At 41.8% G+C, this 18,804-nt stretch overlaps 1 protein-coding gene across 1 annotated transcript in view; it reads right to left on the bottom strand.

Annotated features, from left to right (window-relative positions):
- Positions 1-548: 548 nt before the first annotated feature.
- The window catches only part of tnks1bp1 (tankyrase 1 binding protein 1), a 37,964-nt gene continuing 19,708 nt past the window's right edge, over positions 549-18,804 (bottom strand). Inside the window, exons 4-10 of the mRNA XM_081366285.1 lie at positions 12,438-12,547; positions 11,019-11,151; positions 10,664-10,829; positions 9,786-9,922; positions 9,175-9,323; positions 2,195-2,285; positions 549-1,615 (exon numbers count right to left, since the gene is read on the bottom strand). Coding sequence (XP_081222411.1) covers positions 2,210-2,285; positions 9,175-9,323; positions 9,786-9,922; positions 10,664-10,829; positions 11,019-11,151; positions 12,438-12,547 — 771 coding nt within the window. The 3' untranslated portion in view covers positions 549-1,615; positions 2,195-2,209. The remainder of the gene's footprint in view (positions 1,616-2,194; positions 2,286-9,174; positions 9,324-9,785; positions 9,923-10,663; positions 10,830-11,018; positions 11,152-12,437; positions 12,548-18,804) is intronic.

Here is an 18,804-nt window from a genome sequence, read left to right as displayed (position 1 = left end):
AGTTTTTGACTTATTATTTACATTTAAATCATTTTGAACAAAAGAAGTAACATAGAGTGTAGGCTAGCCTACCTTTAAATAAATAAAAATGAACATAAATAAGCTGTACAGATCTCCACAGAACTGTATAACAACATCTAACCCTCAGGCTACTTGCATTTAAAGTTAGTGCTACTAGCCTACTGAAAAGTAGATTTGAATGTGTGGTTCTCGCACTGTAGGCTACATTAAAATGATAAAGTGTTTATTAGACATCTTACAGCTCACTAAACCTAAATGTGTAATCAATAAACTTTTTATACAGCCATTTTCCACAAAAATATTATCCAGAGTGAGTGAAAATATATGAAAATGAATGACGGCCCATGGGACTTCCCACTTTTTCCATCTAATTCTCCAGTAACTGCGGTTTCCAAACACGGACCTCTCTTTCTATCACTGACTTATTGAAAATTCACTTTTAGAAAGGTTTTCAAACCCCTGTGCTTGATCTACTGATATATCAGTCCTGGCACACATAAGCAAATGGTATATACAAAGACAAACTTGCTTCCCATTTATCATTTTTTTTAATGAAGACATCCCTTAATTGTAATTCATAATTCATTTTTTATAAAACACAACTCCCGTTGCCCAACATTAAACAAGTAAACATTTTCCTCTAGCAGCAATGTACACAGCTGAAGTCAATAAACAAACATTGAAAATGACTGAAAAACATTCAAAAGGAACACAACTGAAAACACAGCTTATTATAACTCAGATTTGTGTTTTGTAAAAGTGTTCTTGGCTGGACTGTAAGGACGTGGGCAACAAAGCAAAATAAAACATCGTAAATGATAATCAGCCTGATTATTAACTGATGCTTCTCTGCTTGCTTTATTTCAAGTAGAAATACAGAGAATAAAAGAATTATAATAAAAGTGAACAAGATCAAATTACCATCAAATCATGTTTAGAAATAGGTCTTAAAGGATTGGCACGATGTAAACAGAACAAAAAAAAAAAAAGAAAATGGATGTTTTATATATAGCAATGCCATAATGAATTTCTTCAGACTTTTAGAAACACAATATTTAAAATCTGATTTATATAGATCAAATATCAAATGCAAAGTAATGCCTAAGACCTCAAGGCACAATTTCCAGTGATGTGACTCATTTAAAGTGCATTGTAGCATGAAGCTATACTGATATCTGCTTTTCCCATGATCAGAGATGGACAGAAGACGACACGAGCGCTTTTGGCCCCTGTTTGAACGGAGGAAACGTCTTCAAAATTAATTGCTTGTTTTACCGTCCTGCTAAATTAATAAATGTAAACAGAATCAAAATGAGCTTCTGGTCCAAGACTGATTGTAAACATCTCATGCTTTTTTTGTGCTGATTATGATGCTGCAGACTTTCATGTTAAAAAGTAAAAAGGTGCATAACAGGACATCATCTTGGCAAAGCCTACAAACATTTTAGTCCAGGGACACATATTTGAAAAACATATCTGATAATCAGTCAGTATGAGAATGAAAGGCTCATTGCACTTCTCATTTACGCATGTCAGTTCCTTTGGCATCTTAGTGACTTCCTTCCAGATTTCCTCTCAACAAACTGCATCATTCCTGTGAGGAAAGACAGCAGAGTAAACGCCCGTCTAAAACTGGAAGAACTGACATTTGCAACCAAATTACTAAAAAGTCAAAGTGATGTAAAAGTGGATTTTGTCACCCTCTACTGGGGATGAAGCGAGCGACATACACACGTCCCACCCTACACTCTTATTTGAGAAGAAAAGGTTCCACAGGGTTCTATAGAGAAACTTAGGGTTCTAGACTCAATTTTAAGGAGAAATGATTGCACAATACTTTCATGTTTAACGGATGATTTCAATGTCTTTTCTAGTGATAAAGTATGTTTACAAGTTGTTTAGTTCAAAACATTTAATTAAAGTTAAAAAAGAATTTCACAAAATTAATTCATTAAAATTAAATCCATAAATTGATTCCGGAACCCCTAAAAGGTTCTATATATGAAACGTCTGACAGAACCCTTTATGGTTCTATATAGAACCTTTTCTTCTAAGAGTGTATGTGTTCTCTAATCATAATGAACATTGAGGCAAATATGATGTGAAAGATTTCAGGAAAACCCTCATCAAAAGTTCAGGACACTTCATAATTCAGGGAGGAACTCACACTCACCTGAGCTACACACATTCATGCTTCACTTTCAGGCTGATTCATTCGCTTCTTGGATTTGAGCTCAAGCAGCCATGAAGGTGAAGGGCCGGACCTGGATTTACATAAATCACAATTATTACAAATAACTAACACTTAACATAATTCAGATCATTTTTATTAAATTCATCATTACCGATCCAGATCTATCTATCTATCTATCTATCTATCTATCTATCTATCTATCTATCTATCTATCTATCTATCTATCTATCTATCTATCTATCTATCTATCTATCTATCTATCTATCTATCTATCTATCTATCTATCTACCTACCTACCTACCTACCTACCTACCTACCTACCTACCTACCTACATTGAAGTTTGTGCCATTTGCAGCGCGTTTCTGTCTTTGCCTGTGGTCCCTAATAAAAATAAGTGAACTTAAAGTTGTTAAATTTATGAAGTATACTTAAGTAAAGTTTAAGTATATTTTTAAGTATACTTTATGTCGTAAGTAGCCTATACTAATATCAATATATTAGTAGTATACTTTTAAGTGTACTTTTTCAATACTAATTGGGACTAAACTGGCCCATTTTTTAGCGTATAAAAGCATACTTTAAGTGTAACAGTAGTAGACGTTGTGTACACAACTAATTTACAACTACATTTTCATTTGTACTCCAACTATACTACAGTACAAGTGAACGTAGATACTGATAGTTTACTAGATAAGTACTTGTAGCACATTTTATTTAGTTCATGAAAGTACACTTTAAAGTCTTCTCTCAGTAAACTACTAGTTTAGTAGTTTTATACGGCAAGTATACTTGTAAGTTTTCTTTAAGTGAACTTACAGTTTTTCTCAGTCGCTTTGGTGCATTTCTCATAACACTATTTACATTTGCACAACAGTTAATGCAGTTCTCAAAACAAATAGTACAAACTGCAAAACCTAGTTGATAACCTGCAAAAGCGTGTCACTTGCTCAAAATGGATAGCCCATTCCTCAAAAGCAAGTATTTATGTCAATGAAAGTGTCAGTGTCACAGTGTCTGGTTTATGTTCCTTGGGTCTCCACTAGATGTCCTCCTTCCCCACGGTGTCCATCACACTCTTGAACTACATTCCCCATGATCCTTGTCTTTTCATTGCACTCAGCTGTCCCTTATCACTCATCATTGCACTCAGCCTGTTCCCCATTAGCATTGTCATTTCCTTGTGTATATATACCCTGTCTGTTTTAGTGTTTGTCACGGAGTCCTTGTTATTGTCAAACCACTTCTTTGCTCTGTTTTTGCATGTTTATTGTTTTGTGTTTTTGGATTGCCTTATTTGGATTTTGACCCTGGCTTGGACTAGTTGTGAGTACGGATTTTCCCTAATAAACAAACTGCAAATTGGATCTTTCCCCTGTTTCCAGTGTGTGGATCGTGACAGAAGGACTCCGTCACACAAAGAGATCCAGCGGTATGTTTGCCCACTTCTCCTCCCCAGCCACCGAGCGGAGAGGAAAAGATAGGTTTGAGGGAACCCGTTTAGCCATTTTTCGTGGGACCCGGGGAGGTCGCAGAGGAGTTGGTCATCGAGAGGAAGTCCAACATCACTTTCCTCCCCTGCCCCCCTTCGACCCTGAACTCATGAGGGAGGGATCGGAGCCGCCGTCTCGCCATCGTGGACGGAGAAGGGGGAGGAGGCACACGTCTGCCGATCCAGAGAAGGTTCGCGTCACTTCTGCCGATCCTGGGTCTCCGGACAAGATGGCTGCCGCAGAGCTGGTGTCCCCTGAGAAGATGGCCACTGAAACATTATTGGATTATTTTTCTACGCTATTCAATATCCTAGAAATTCCCAGGAGTGTTCACGTCACGTCTACCGATCCAGAGACTTTTCACGTCACGCCTGCCGAGCCTGTGTCTTCGGACAAGATGGCCGCCGCCGAGCCTGTGTCTTTGGACAAGATGGCCGCCGCCGAGCCTGTTCACGTCACGCCTGCCGAGCCTGTGTCTTCGGACAAGATGGCCGCCGCCAAGCCTGTTCACGTCAGGCCTGCCGAGCCTGTGTCTTCGGACAAGATGGCCGCCGCCGAGCCTGTTCACATCACGCCTGCCGAGCCTGTGTCCCCTGACAAGATGGCCGCCGTCGAGCCGGTGTCTGTTCCTGAGCCTGAGCCGGTGGTGCCAGTTCCAGGACCTGAGCCGGTGGTGCCAGTTCCAGTGCCTGAGCCGGTGGTGCCAGTTCCAGTGCCAGTTCCAGTGGTGCTAGTTCCAGTGCCTGAGCCGGTGGTGCCAGTTCCAGTACCAGTTCCGGTGGTACCAGTTCCAGTGCCTGAGCTGGTGGTGCCAGTTCCAGTGGTGCCAGTTCCAGTGCCTGAGCCAGTGGTGCCAGTTCCAGTGCCTGAGCCGGTGGTGCCAGTTCCAGTGCCTGAGCCGGTGGTGCCAGTTCCAGTGCCTGAGCCGGTGGTGTCAGTTCCTGAGCCGGTGGTGCCAGTTCCAGTGCCTGAGCCGGTGGTGTCAGTGCCTGAGCCGGTGGTGTCAGTGCCTGAGCCGGTGGTGTCAGTGCCTGAGCCGGTGGTGTCAGTTCCTGAGCCGGTGGTGTCAGTTCCTGAGCCGGTGGTGTCAGTTCCTGAGCCGGTGGTGTCAGTTCCTGAGCCGGTGGTGTCAGTTCCTGAGCCGGTGGTGTCAGTTCCTGAGCCGGTGGTGTCAGTTCCTGAGCCGGTGGTGTCAGTTCCTGAGCCGGTGGTGTCAGTTCCTGAGCCGGTGGTGTCAGTTCCTGAGCCGGTGGTGTCAGTTCCTGAGCCGGTGGTGTCAGTTCCTGAGCCGGTGGTGTCTGTTCCAGTTCCTGAGCCGGTGGTTCCAGTTCCTGAGCCGGTGTCTGTTCCAGTTCCTGAGCCGGCGGTGTCTGTTCCTGAGCCGGCGGTGTCAGTTCCTGAGCCGGCGGTGTCAGTTCCTGAGCCGGCGGTGTCAGTTCCTGAGCCGGCGGTGTCAGTTCCTGAGCCGGCGGTGTCAGTTCCTGAGCCGGCGGTGTCAGTTCCTGAGCCGGCGGTGTCAGTTCCTGAGCCGGCGGTGTCAGTTCCTGAGCCGGCGGTGTCAGTTCCTGAGCCGGCGGTGTCAGTTCCTGAGCCGGCGGTGTCAGTTCCTGAGCCGGCGGTGTCAGTTCCTGAGCCGGCGGTGTCAGTTCCTGAGCCGGCGGTGTCAGTTCCTGAGCCGGCGGTGTCAGTTCCTGAGCCGGCGGTGTCAGTTCCTGAGCCGGCGGTGTCAGTTCCTGAGCCGGCGGTGTCAGTTCCTGAGCCGGCGGTGTCAGTTCCTGAGCCGGCGGTGTCAGTTCCTGAGCCGGCGGTGTCAGTTCCTGAGCCGGCGGTGTCAGTTCCTGAGCCGGCGGTGTCTGTTCCAGTTCCTGAGCCGGCGGTGTCGGTTCCAGTTCCTGAGCCGGTGGTTCCAGTTCCTGAGCCGGTGTCTGTTCCAGTTCCTGAGCCGGTGGTGTCTGTTCTAGTGCCTGAGCCAGTGGTTCCAGTTCCTGAGCCGGTGTCTGTTCCAGTTCCTGAGCCGGTGGTGTCTGTTCTAGTGCCTGAGCCAGTGGTTCCAGTTCCTGAGCCGGTGGTGTCTGTTCCAGTTCCTGAGCCGGTGGTGTCTGTTCCTGTTCCTGAGCCGGTGGTTCCAGTTCCTGAGCCGGTGTCTGTTCCAGTTCCTGAGCCGGTGGTGTCTGTTCTAGTGCCTGAGCCAGTGGTTCCAGTTCCTGAGCCGGTGTCTGTTCCAGTTCCTGAGCCGGTGGTGTCTGTTCTAGTGCCTGAGCCAGTGGTTCCAGTTCCTGAGCCGGTGGTGTCTGTTCCAGTTCCTGAGCCGGTGGTGTCTGTTCCTGTTCCTGAGCCGGTGGGGTCGTCTCCGCCGTGGCCGCCCGAGGGGTCGTCTCCGCCGTGGCCGCCCGAGGGGTCGTCTCCGCCCTGGCCGCCCGAGGGGTCGTCTCCGCCCTGGCCGCCCGAGGGGAAGTCTCCGCCCTGGCCGCCCGAGGGGAAGTCTCCGCCCTGGCCGCCCGAGGGGAAGTCTCCGCCCTGGCCGCCCGAGGGGAAGTCTCCGCCCTGGCCGCCCGAGGGGAAGTCTCCGCCCTGGCCGCCCGAGGGGAAGTCTCCGCCCTGGCCGCCCGAGGGGAAGTCTCCGCCCTGGCCGCCCGAGGGGAAGTCTCCGCCCTGGCCGCCCGAGGGGAAGTCTCCGCCCTGGCCGCCCGAGGGGAAGTCTCCGCCCTGGCCGCCCGAGGGGAAGTCTCCGCCCTGGCCGCCCGAGGGGAAGTCTCCGCCCTGGCCGCCCGAGGGGAAGTCTCCGCCCTGGCCGCCCGAGGGGAAGTCTCCGCCCTGGCCGCCCGAGGGGAAGTCTCCGCCCTGGCCGCCCGAGGGGAAGTCTCCGCCCTGGCCGCCCGAGGGGAAGTCTCCGCCCTGGCCGCCCGAGGGGAAGTCTCTGCCCTGGCCGCCCGAGGGACAGTCTGCTCCGCCCTGGCCGCCCGAGGGGAAGTCTCCGCCCTGGCCGCCCGAGGGGAAGTCTCCGCCCTGGCCGCCCGATGGACAGTCTGCTCCGCCCTGGCCGCCCGAAGGAGAGTCTCCACCCTGGTCTGTTCCTCCCGTCCCGCCCTGGCCGCCCGAGGGACAGTCTGCTCCGCCCTGGCCGCCCGAGGGGAAGTCTCCGCCCTGGCCGCCCGAGGGGAAGTCTCCGCCCTGGCCGCCCGATGGACCGTCTGCTCCGCCCTGGCCGCCCGATGGACTCTCTGCTCCGCCCTGGCCGCCAGATGAACTGTCACTCCCTGTCCCCGTTTCCCTCCATGGACCTGGCCCCCCATCCCTCCCCCTGATCCTCCACCAGTCCACCTCCCGCCTGGACTTTTGTTTGTCTGTCATGTCTTGGAGCGTCTGGTAGCCGCTCCGTAGAGGGGAGGTTATGTCACAGTGTCTGGTTTATGTTCCTTGGGTCTCCACTAGATGTCCTCCTTCCCCACGGTGTCCATCACACTCTTGAACTACATTCCCCATGATCCTTGTCTTTTCATTGCACTCAGCTGTCCCTTATCACTCATCATTGCACTCAGCCTGTTCCCCATTAGCATTGTCATTTCCTTGTGTATATATACCCTGTCTGTTTTAGTGTTTGTCACGGAGTCCTTGTTATTGTCAAACCACTTCTTTGCTCTGTTTTTGCATGTTTATTGTTTTGTGTTTTTGGATTGCCTTATTTGGATTTTGACCCTGGCTTGGACTAGTTGTGAGTACGGATTTTCCCTAATAAACAAACTGCAAATTGGATCTTTCCCCTGTTTCCAGTGTGTGGATCGTGACAGTCAGTGTCATCAAAATAAAAAGTCCTGACACCATCGTTTATGAACAAGATAGTCAAATGGCTTAGTCGTGTTTTCATTATGACAGTTTACTCTGTAAATGTTTTCCAATGATAAAAGTCAGATCTTGGTGACACTACCTGAAAATGCTCAATACAGCACTAAATACTATTTGCACAGCCATTTGAAAAATACAGTAAAGTTACACATTACTGTATTTATGAGGTAACTGAGTACAAGACACTGAATATATGTATGTTTCACATTTTTACTGCATATGCTCTTTGCAATTCTAATTTGTTCACAGCATTGTGCAAAGAAAAAATACACCATTATTTACAACAAACATAAACTCCCTTTGGGTAGAGCTGTGCACAACTGTACACAATATTGCAGAACATATTGGAACTGAACATACAACATACATGGTACTGTAATCATTCATGCACATCCAGACGTTCCTCTCTGTCTGGTCACATAATTTACAGTAATCTACATCACAGCGAATATCATCTCTTGCTCAATTGCAAATTGTTCAATTTAGGAGACTTTTTCAGGATTTTTTTTTTTTTTAAATGACAAATTTTGACAGCTAGTTCAACATTTTTGTATGTAATGACTCAAGCAATGAAATGAGGACTATTAGTTTTATATGGAATGACTATTCAGCATTCACAAGTATAGTTAATTTTGACTGACATGACATAAGCAAATGATAAAGTTATAAAACAGCAGAGAGTTGTATGAAAGCAATTGATGCATGTCCAAAAGCATTTGCAATTTGTTGGAAGGAATGAGAAACTGCTACTATGATGTGCCCAAATGACTAAATGTTGTGGAGGTTGAACTAACTGTTGTGCAAATGTAAATAGTGATGTGAGAAATGCACCAAAGCGACTGAGAAAAACTGTAACATCATGCTTATTTTTTGCACTACTATTTTCCTATTTAGGTATTATTTTTTATACTTGAAATACCTTTAACTGTACTTTATTTGAAGTAAATTCCTATGTACACTAGTAACACTACCAATGGACTCCAAAATTCACATTCGGAACATCCGTTTTCTTTATAAATCAATACAGTTCAAACAATGCAAGTTTATAAGACAGTATGTAAAACTATGTGAACAAAATATTTAATCAATCAAAAGATTAAACAACTATAAGCCAAGTGCACTAATACAATAATTAATTATACTTTTATGTATATCTGGGTCAAAAGATTGAGTACAAGTACAGGCCAAATATACTTAGACTTTTTTGGTCAGTTTAAGTCATGTAAGTGCAATTTTAAGTATATTTCTAAGTACATAAGGTATATTTCTGACAAGTACATAAAAAGTAGACAAAGTAATAGCACACTTGAATAAGCTTCTTTTTTTGTAAGACTTTGCAACGTGTTTCTTTTTTTTTTTTTGAAAAACAAAAAAAATACAACGCATTTTTATTTTTATTAATTTTTAAAGTTTTCTTTTCTTTAGCTGCAGTGTGTTGAGCTCACTGAGCCACCGTAGTTTCACTCAGATATCATGTCGAAAAGGACAGGAAAGACTAATGTAACTTCTGTTTCATAAGGATGTTAATTAATTATGGATCATTCAATTGAAATAACCAAAATGAATTCAACAGAATTGTGACAATTTCATTTCCAAAGAATGAGACTGTTTGCGGTCGCACTCACGCGCTGTCCTTTGCGTCCACAGGGGGCAGCACTCTGGGGCCGAGGGCCATGGTGGGTGTGCGGGGAGAGCGCGCGGGAACAGACGGAGGCGTCTGGGCTTCTGTTGGGCTTTCTGCTTCCACCACTCCACTTCTCCGCTTTAGCTGTGCCTGAAGAGAACCACGAGACAACCTTGTTGAAACCACTGAGACTGAGGCTAGAGTTGTATGCTAGTTGAGGCTGATTTATGCTGGTTAGAGCTGGTCTTGTTGGTTTACCACCACAGCCTCAAAACAATAAGCATGTGCTTTACAGGATTTATTAATCTTTGTTGTAAAAAAATACTATTATTTATAGGCCCCATTGACTTCCATAGTGTTTTTTTCCCCCATACTATTGAAGCCAATGGGGTCCATCAACTGTTTGGTTACCCATATTCTTCAAAATATCTTCTTTTGTGTTTAGCAGAAGAAAGAAACTCATACAGGGTTGGAACAACTTGAGGGTGAGTAAATGATGACAGAATTGAGATTTTTGGTTGAACTATCAGACACCAGCATCCAAAACCTGACATATACAGTACCAGCAATACTGGTCCCATCAGCAGGCACATATAGTGTTTGATGCTCTACCATGAGGGCTGAAGGGTTCATCCCAGGAAACATAGGGACTCTCTTCGGCTGGCAGGGGGCTGGCGAGGACACGGCGTCCCGGGACGGCTCTTCTTCTGATTCTGAGTCCCCTCCATTGGCACACTGATCTTTTGCATCTGTAATAGATTGATCCATCACTGTTCAAAAGTTTGGGGTCAATGCTGCTATTTTAAACTTTTTATTCGAAGAACCCTGGTTTCCACAAAAATATGAAGCAGGACAACTGTCTTCAACAATACATTGTATGGGTCAAAATTATCCATTTTTCTTTTATGCCAAAAATCATTAGGATATTAAGTAAAGATCATGTTCCATGAAGATATTTAGTAAATTTCTTACCGTAAATAAACGAAACATGTATTTTTGTGGGTGAATGCAGTACAATCGCGAACATAAATGGACAACTTTAAAGGCGATTTTCTCAATGTTTCGATTTTTTTGCACTCTCAGATTCCAGATTTAAAAATAGTTGTATCTCAGCCAAATATTGTCTCATCCTAACAAACCATACATCAACATCAGCTTATTTATTCAGCTTTCAGATGATGTGTAAATCTCAGTTTCAAGAAATTTACCCATGTGACTGATTTTGTGGTCCAGGGTCACATATTTTAATGATTTCTGAAGGATCATGTGACTCTGAAGACTGGAGTAATGATGCTGAAAATGTAGCTTTGCATCACTTGAATAAATAATATTTTAATATATATTCAAATAGAAAATGTCTATCTTAAATGGTAAAAATATTCCACAATATTGCTGTTTTTATTGTAATTTTGATCAAATAAATGCAGCATTCGTGATCAGAAGAGACTTCTTTAAAAACATTAGAATTATAGTGTCTATAATGATCCCACCTGTGGAGTCGCAGAACCTCCAGTCAGGGTTAGTTCCCTCCGTCAGCGCGGGAAGAGCGCCTCTCTGTCGGACGGCACGTGTCGGCCTGGAACGCTTTATGCTTCGTTTCTTTGCCAGATCGACCTTCGAACGTAAAACGCTGGAGTCCAGCAGAGGAGCTGCAGACTGATCATGCAGAAATACACACAACTACACATTGAGACAGGTGCACAACGAGCACTTTTATACAATACAACACAATCATATATATATATATATATATATACACGGAGATAATATAATGATGCATTTTCCATTGCATTACATTATTGTAATATATCATAAAGAAAACAGTGAACTGAAACGGAAATGCACCTCAAGAACAGGTAGCGCCGTGGACTCCTCCTCATCCGGGACGTCTGGCGTGTCTGAACCAGTAGATGTGTTTCTCCGTCTAGCCCGAGTCAGCCTCTGTAGGGCTTGACCGATTCTGCTCTCTGTGCCAAGACTGAACAGATGAAAACACAACTCTACAGTGAGAGAACTCAACGTTGATGCATTTCATGACCACTAGGAGACAGTCTGAGCAAAACTGACATCCACAAAACTCCTCTTATCGAATGAGCGATCATTGACATAAATGTTGAGTGAATATATACGCTACCGTTCAAAAGTTGCTTTCGGTAGATTTTTTTTATGTTTTTGAAAAGAAGTCTCTCATGCTCACCAGGGCTGCATTTATTTGATCAAAAATGCTGTAAAATCAGTAATAATGTGAAATAGTATTGCAGATTAAAATAACTGTTTTCAATCTGAATAAATGCTAAAATGTAATTTATTCCTGTGATCAAAGCTGGATTTTCAGCATCATTACTCCAGTCTTCAGTGTCACATGATCCTTCAGAAATCATTCTAATATGATTATTTGCTGCTCAAGAAATATTTTTGATTGTTATCAATGTTGATTATCTTTGATGAATAGCGAGTGCAAAAGATGTGAAATAGAAATCATGTAACATTATAAATGTCTTTACTGTCACTTTTGATCAATTTAATGCATCCTTACTGAATAATTATATTATATTCTTCTTAATGTCTAATTCAAAACCCCCAAATTTTTTAACGGTAGTGCAATGGTTAGTCTAAAGGTAACAACTAACTATATTATAACTCTGAAGTTATGTAATTACTTTGATAAATAAAATATTTTTTTATGTGGCACAAAAACAATGTGTACCCCCATTAAGGCGACTACGTCAAACTTGAAAATGTGAATTTGCATTAATAAAACTATAAAAGCCTAATTTCTAATGTAAACATGTAGATAAACCGCAGCATTTACCAAAATAATACTTTTTCTACTAAGAGGATATGAAGTACTACTGAATGAATTAGTGAATCTATTGTTTAACTCATTCATTGAAATCATCTAAACCAAACCATTTGCAGAAAAGAAGCCCAATGTTAGTTGAGGGCATTTCAGGAGACTTGAGACTTTTAGCACATTTACTAGACTTTGTACACCATGTGTAAAAATGCAGAAATACAGTCATTTTGTCACCCGATACCAGTGAAAATGCAAATAGCTTGTTACTGGAAAAGCAACATTGTTTTGTTGAACAGCTCAGACACTGAACATGTCAGTAGCATTGCTTTGCTTTTAAGTTACGTCCCCAAAACTGCTCTAATGCTGAACGAGTGCATGTGATACACTCTGTGTGCCGTCCTCAGATGTTCAAAGACAACTGAAGGTTTGTTGCTGCGGTGAACATGATGAAACGAGTCATTTCTTACCCATCAACATCGTCGTTGTTTTCACTTTGTTCATCGGTTTCCCCGATCAGATTCTCAGTGTGCTGTTCCGCAGCTCCATCTTCCTCGGGTTCACAGTCCTTCAACTGACCCTGAGAGCAAAGAAACGCAGGAGAACTTTATACTCAGATTACAGTAAAGTCCTGCCATCTGGCATGTGAAATGGTCAGCTGACCGGTGCAGTTTTTTGAAATTGCAACACAATACAAAGTTAAATCACATTGTAGGACAATCAACCAAAGGCTACATGACAGTCAAACGTCTGATTAAAGAGGAATATCAGTGACCAGTGTGCATGTTATGTGATTATTAACAGACATTAGAGACCCATGAACCTTTGATTGTGTTGTTAAATTATTGAAATATCTTAAAATTACTCTAGGTCAAAGGGGATCAGCTGACAGAAAAACAATTAGAATCCCTGCTTTTGAGGTTTAGATGCCAAAAATGTTGCTTTTGTTTGCTGTGATTTCATACTATCTTATGGCCTGAAAACAGCCACTACAATGAAACTGAGGAGCAAAACAATTATAGGTCTCAATGTTATGACAGATGACATTTCAGCAACTGGCTAGAATTTACATTTACTGAAAATATATTGTGGCAAACAAAAGAATAGAAATATAATTTGAATTACACAATGCAAAATAATACAATTTCACAACAAGTAAAAGTCAGTCAAGCTTGAGCTGTCTAGCTGTCTAGCTGTCTATCTATCTATCTATCTATCTATCTATCTATCTATCTATCTATCTATCTATCTATCTATCTATCTATCTATCTATCTATCTATCTATCTATCTATCTATCTATCTGTCTGTCTGTCTGTCTGTCTGTCTGTCTGTCTGTCTGTCTGTCTGTCTGACCAGAAAATTCTCAATTCACATTCATTGGCAAGGATTACAAAAAGTGAACCTATCATTGCAGATTGGTGCAGCATCACGCAAAAGTGATTGTTTCCAATGCAAAACTCACACTCAGCTAACACACACACACACACACACACACACACACACACACACACACACACACACACACACACACACACACACACACACACACACTTGTTTTTGAACACAGAACAGATACTTTGCATTTCACATCACTCTGCTGCTCAAAACATGTCGGTGTACAAGAATCGTTCCTAGGAAACGAAACACTTCCTCGTAATCAGACTCTCTGTGACTCTGAGCAAATGTCCATCACGAGACAATCCAGTATATATACGGTACAAATGACTATATCTCTGATCAGAATAAACAGCACCGTTTCAATGCTCTGCTATATTACTGACAGAGTTGGAGACTCTTAAAGGTTCTGTGTGTGATGCTTTTAATGTTTGAAGTAATGGAAACTAGGGGCAAACATTTTATATATATATATATATATATATATATATATATATATATATATATATATATATATATATATACACATATTGGTATAAAAAACAAATGTGTCAAAAGTGTCAAAGTATAATGACAAAGACTAGATCAAAATAAATAACAGGCCAATCGTATTAACTCTTTATATCAAATTCGAGGCAATATTATAGGTTTGATTAATATTATGATACCATTATTCCAGCTGTTAGGAATAATCTAGTGAAAGTCTACAGAAAGTGATTACAATTATCTCAAAATTAGTTTTCAACTTCTGGTTGAAACAATGACTAGACTAGATAAGATTTAAAGGAGTACAGAAATAGTAAACTAATCGGCCCTGACACAATGACTATATATATATATATATATATATATATATATATATATATATATATATATATATATATATATATATATATAGTATATGAAAATCCTATTAATATTGGAATTTGGTCATATTCCAATAATGTACCTCTGTTAAAGTCACCATGAAATCAAAGTTGACAAATCTTATTTTTTAATGGAATATTGCAGTATTTATTATAAATGATTTAATTAGATTTTTTTTTAAATGTATGCGTCCTTGTAATCTTTAATCAAAATAACTTCCCCTCCCTCTTGCAGCGTCATCTATTTTCTTCTCTGATGATGTGGGCGGGGCAACCTGTCACTCACGAGATCCACCAATAGCAAACCACAACCAGCCAATCAATTCCCCATGGACGAAATCAAGCCCCGCCCACATTTGTTCTTGTTCCAGAAGCCGTTTCACTCGGATTTACATCACAATAGTGAAGAAAAGATGATCACGACATCCATTTCATGCTGACTTCAAATACACTAAACCATGTTCTGGTTTTTGGGGATCCAAATAAGACAACTGGAATTAACTGGAATTCATGTAAAAACCTTATTTGTAATAGTCTTTAGTAATGAAATATGATTTTATATAAACTCATGTCCAAACACAAATGAAAAGTTCAAGAAATACTGTTTCATTCAATACAATACTGTGCAAAAATTGCTAACATGCTGCATATTACTGTATATGGCTTTTGTAAATTTGCATGTACATCAGTGCAAACAAGGTCAATGTGCAGCTTTAGTTTGTGTAGTTACTCACTAGGGAGAGGATTACATTTCTGCTCTACTGTTCCAGGAGCACCATTAGGGTCGTCCCGTGATATTTACTAACAATCCATGAGTCATGCAGCAACTAGTGACCTAAAACACACCGTCAAAACCTCTTTCCTGAAGTTACACAAACATTTAAAGATACATATACAGCCATCCACTATCATAGAGGCCATACAAAACTGTTGAAAAGTATGGGGTCAGATAGATTTTTATTTATTTATTTGTTGAAAGAAATGCATATTTTATTCGGCAAGAACGCATTACAGCGGTCAAAAGTGAGAGTAAAGACATTTATAATAATGTTACATAAGATTTCTGTTCAAAAAAGCTGTTCTTCTTTTGAACTTTATATTTCTATTCAGTTTCCACACAAATATGAAGCAGCACAAACGTTTTCAACATTAGTAAGAAATGTTTCTTGAGCAGCAAATCATCATATTAGAATGATTTCTGAAGGATCATGTGACTCTGAAGACTGGAGTAATGATGCTGAAAATTCAGCTTTGATGACATGAATAAATGACATTTTACAATATATTCAAATTCAAAACAGTTCTTTTAAATTGCAAAAATATTTCACAATATAACTGATTTTACTGTATTTTTAATCAAATAAGCACAGTCTCGGTGAGCAAAATAGTCCTTTTTCAATAACATTTAAAAATCATATCAACCCCAAACTTTTGAACAGTCCACCTAAAACCTCTCTATATAGACATGTGCACGCCTGTACCAATGGGTGCCAAATTAAGGGTCCAATTAAATTTTAGAGTTTTGGGAGGATCAAGACCTGTCATGACTGACAGAGATGCATATAGAGAAACAGAAGACCCATCATGAGAGGATGAGCAAATATACAAGTGAGTAAAAACAAGCCTAGACAGCTCGAGATTCCGAGCTAAAATATTCCAGGACGCCTTACATCCTGTTTAACAGTATTTCATATGAACACACTGACTCATGCATGTGCGCTGACAGGAATTGTAATCACATTGTAAGGATTAATAATAATAATAATAATCAAAACCAATTAAATTCATTTAAAGTCCCCAAGAAATCAAAATGTAAGTTTTTTTTTTTGCTTTTAATATGAATATGTTAGCCTTAAGTAGCTAGTTTGCTCCAAAACAATGACAAAATGCGCGTTTAGAAGATATAAGAGTTCAAACACTTTCTCTCACTTCTGCCATTATGGATCAGTGATTTTGAGGACATCACTCTGCACTTCAACTGCTGCTGAAATCACATTTACTATTTTCTACACGGTGAATGGCAAACAGTGTGTGCGCTAAATAGGGGACAGGGAACGATTCAGACAGTGCTCCATCGGGGCGAATGAAGTCTGGTATCACGTTAGTGTCTCGCCCCGGTCCAGAGACACGATATAACAGAGCGGATCATGTGATCGAGTCGACACAGACCAGTAAACATTTCGGACCCATTCGAATTCTGCACAGAATGTTGTATTTTAAAGCGATATGAAGGAGATTAAGAGACAGACTCGGCATTAGCACTGATGAGTAGAAGAGATAACACCAACATAAATTACACTATAAACTTTTCAAACTACACATGCATTCAGGAAGCATGATTATGTTCACTGTTTTGCTTTATTAACAGTCACATATTAAATCTAAAAGGGAAATCTATTACACTGTGAAAATGCAACTTTACTGAGCTAAACAGCTCTGGCCGAGCTGTGAAACGCTATTGGCTATTTTAAAAAGGGGAGGAGCTGCTCTGTCCCGCCCTGTCTTCCTGTTTCAGTGGAAAATACGTCAACACATTGAATAACGCTGCACGTTTCAAGGCACTTCAGTGGGCCTTTAAATTATAGTTAATAATAATTAATATTAATACCAAGTTCTGGCATTAAATTCTAGATGACGCAGGTCCTTAAATCATTTGATAGCAATCACATCATCATCTACATAACGCAGCTGATTGGTTGATGTTGCATCAGCGGCCAATGAGCTGCTGCTCAACATTCAAATACCGGTAGTGTTGCCGTTAGCAGTCTGAAGCGTGCTTTCAGAAACCCTCCACCTTCCCCAGCTCCACCTGTATAGATCTGCTACGGGGTTATGTCTTACATGGTCACATGCTGTGATTGTATTGGCAGTAGCAAGTCTTGGTACTTGCTCTGCAGCAGCAGCAGCGTAGCAGATCTATTTCACTAAGACCAAATACATTAACATCGCCATATCCATTATTATGCCAATCTCTCAGAGAGTTGTCATGACAGAAGTAATTATAATAATAATAACAACTAAATATAATAATTTTGGCCTCAAGGTCCAACCTTTCACAAAGAAAATCGCAACAGCGACTTTCCAAATAAGTTTGAGCATGCAGTAAAAACAAAAAATAGGAATGTTTTGGGACAGACTCAGTGTATTGAAGACCTGTCAAGAAAGCACAATACCTTAAAAATTGTCTGATAAAACGAGAGCGGGAAAGAGAGAGAGCAGAGCACACACTCTTACGTTATTTGAGTTTGACGTAGTTGTGCGTTTGCGCAGGGAAAAACGCTGCCGGCTTTGCTGAGACAAATTCCGAAGGGACTGTCGACCACGAGAAGCAAAACTTCTGAACGGTGTTATGGCCCTCTCAAACCTTCCCACTCGCTCTTCGTCGTCCTCCTCTTCGTTTATTTCTCCCTCACGCTCCAGAGTGCCTGAAACCAACTCCACCGCCTCCTGTAATGAGCGCCGCATGTTGCCCACCCAACCCGACACTTGTGTCTGCACCTCGGAGAGTTTTTCCCCAAGGAACTGCATCTTGATTTACCCCAAATTACAAAGTATGTTAGGAAAGTCAGTGGTATCTGGTGGAAACGCAACTCTCTACTGGGTTTCTGGGAATAAATCCCAGATGTGAGGTCTAGGGGGCGTTGTAGCCAAAACACACTGGCATCTCTGTAGGCATCTTGACCTGTAAACCAAACTGGACCAGAGTTTATGCCGATCCCAGAAAGCACTTCAGGTTGTCTGTCAATCCTTGACGCTCTTCCGGCGCTTTCCTCCACAGAGCACATGTAACGTGTCAATCCATTCTGCGGGTGAAATCTTCCTGCTTGGATGCAGTAGAAATACAAATCAGGGGAAAAAAATCTTCAGACATCCAATATTGAAGTCCAGTGAGCACTTGTTCTTGTGCACTTCTCCCAGATCCCAATGGAAAAACATAGCAGAACTCCAGCAAAACCACCTCTTATACCTGTCCCGCTGCAGGTACGAACAGGTACCGGAAACAGGCACAGCCCTCAAATGAGTGACAACATCCCAGCTCGGAGAAACAGAGAGAAAGGGGGGAAGGGATGAAAGCCGATCGAGGAAAATCACCCGTCACTGACTGCATTTGTAAATAATAAAATGTAGAAGGACACACAGAGAAAGAAAACAGGAAAGAGTTTTATGTGAGAACCTTTCTGTACCTGTGAACTTGCTAAACCACAAAGCCCTTATGCAAACTACTGCTGAATCAGGTGCTTTGTACTTCACTGTGCATTAGTTTGACTATTTGCCATGAATAACAAGCTGTGTTTGTCTAGTTTGAGCCATAGCCTAGATTGCGTGTGCATTAGACTATACCTGACACCAGCAGTCACACTGTGAGGACAAGAAACTTTGTAGAAGCCAGTTATAAGTATAAAGTTAAATTGATTCACAACACATATTGGTATATATATATATATATATATATATATATATATATATAGTTTTATGTCAGTAAGACTGTTTTGCAAGGATGCATCAAATTGATCAAAAAAACATTTATAATGTTACAAAAGATTTATATTTTTAAATAAACGCTGTTCTTTTGAA

Source organism: Scardinius erythrophthalmus, assembly GCF_964197995.2.
Source record: "Scardinius erythrophthalmus genome assembly, chromosome: 5".
Taxonomy (NCBI): Eukaryota; Metazoa; Chordata; class Actinopteri; order Cypriniformes; family Leuciscidae; genus Scardinius; species Scardinius erythrophthalmus.
The sequence above is the reverse complement of the archived record's forward strand: the minus strand, read 5'-3'. Positions and strand labels throughout refer to the sequence as shown.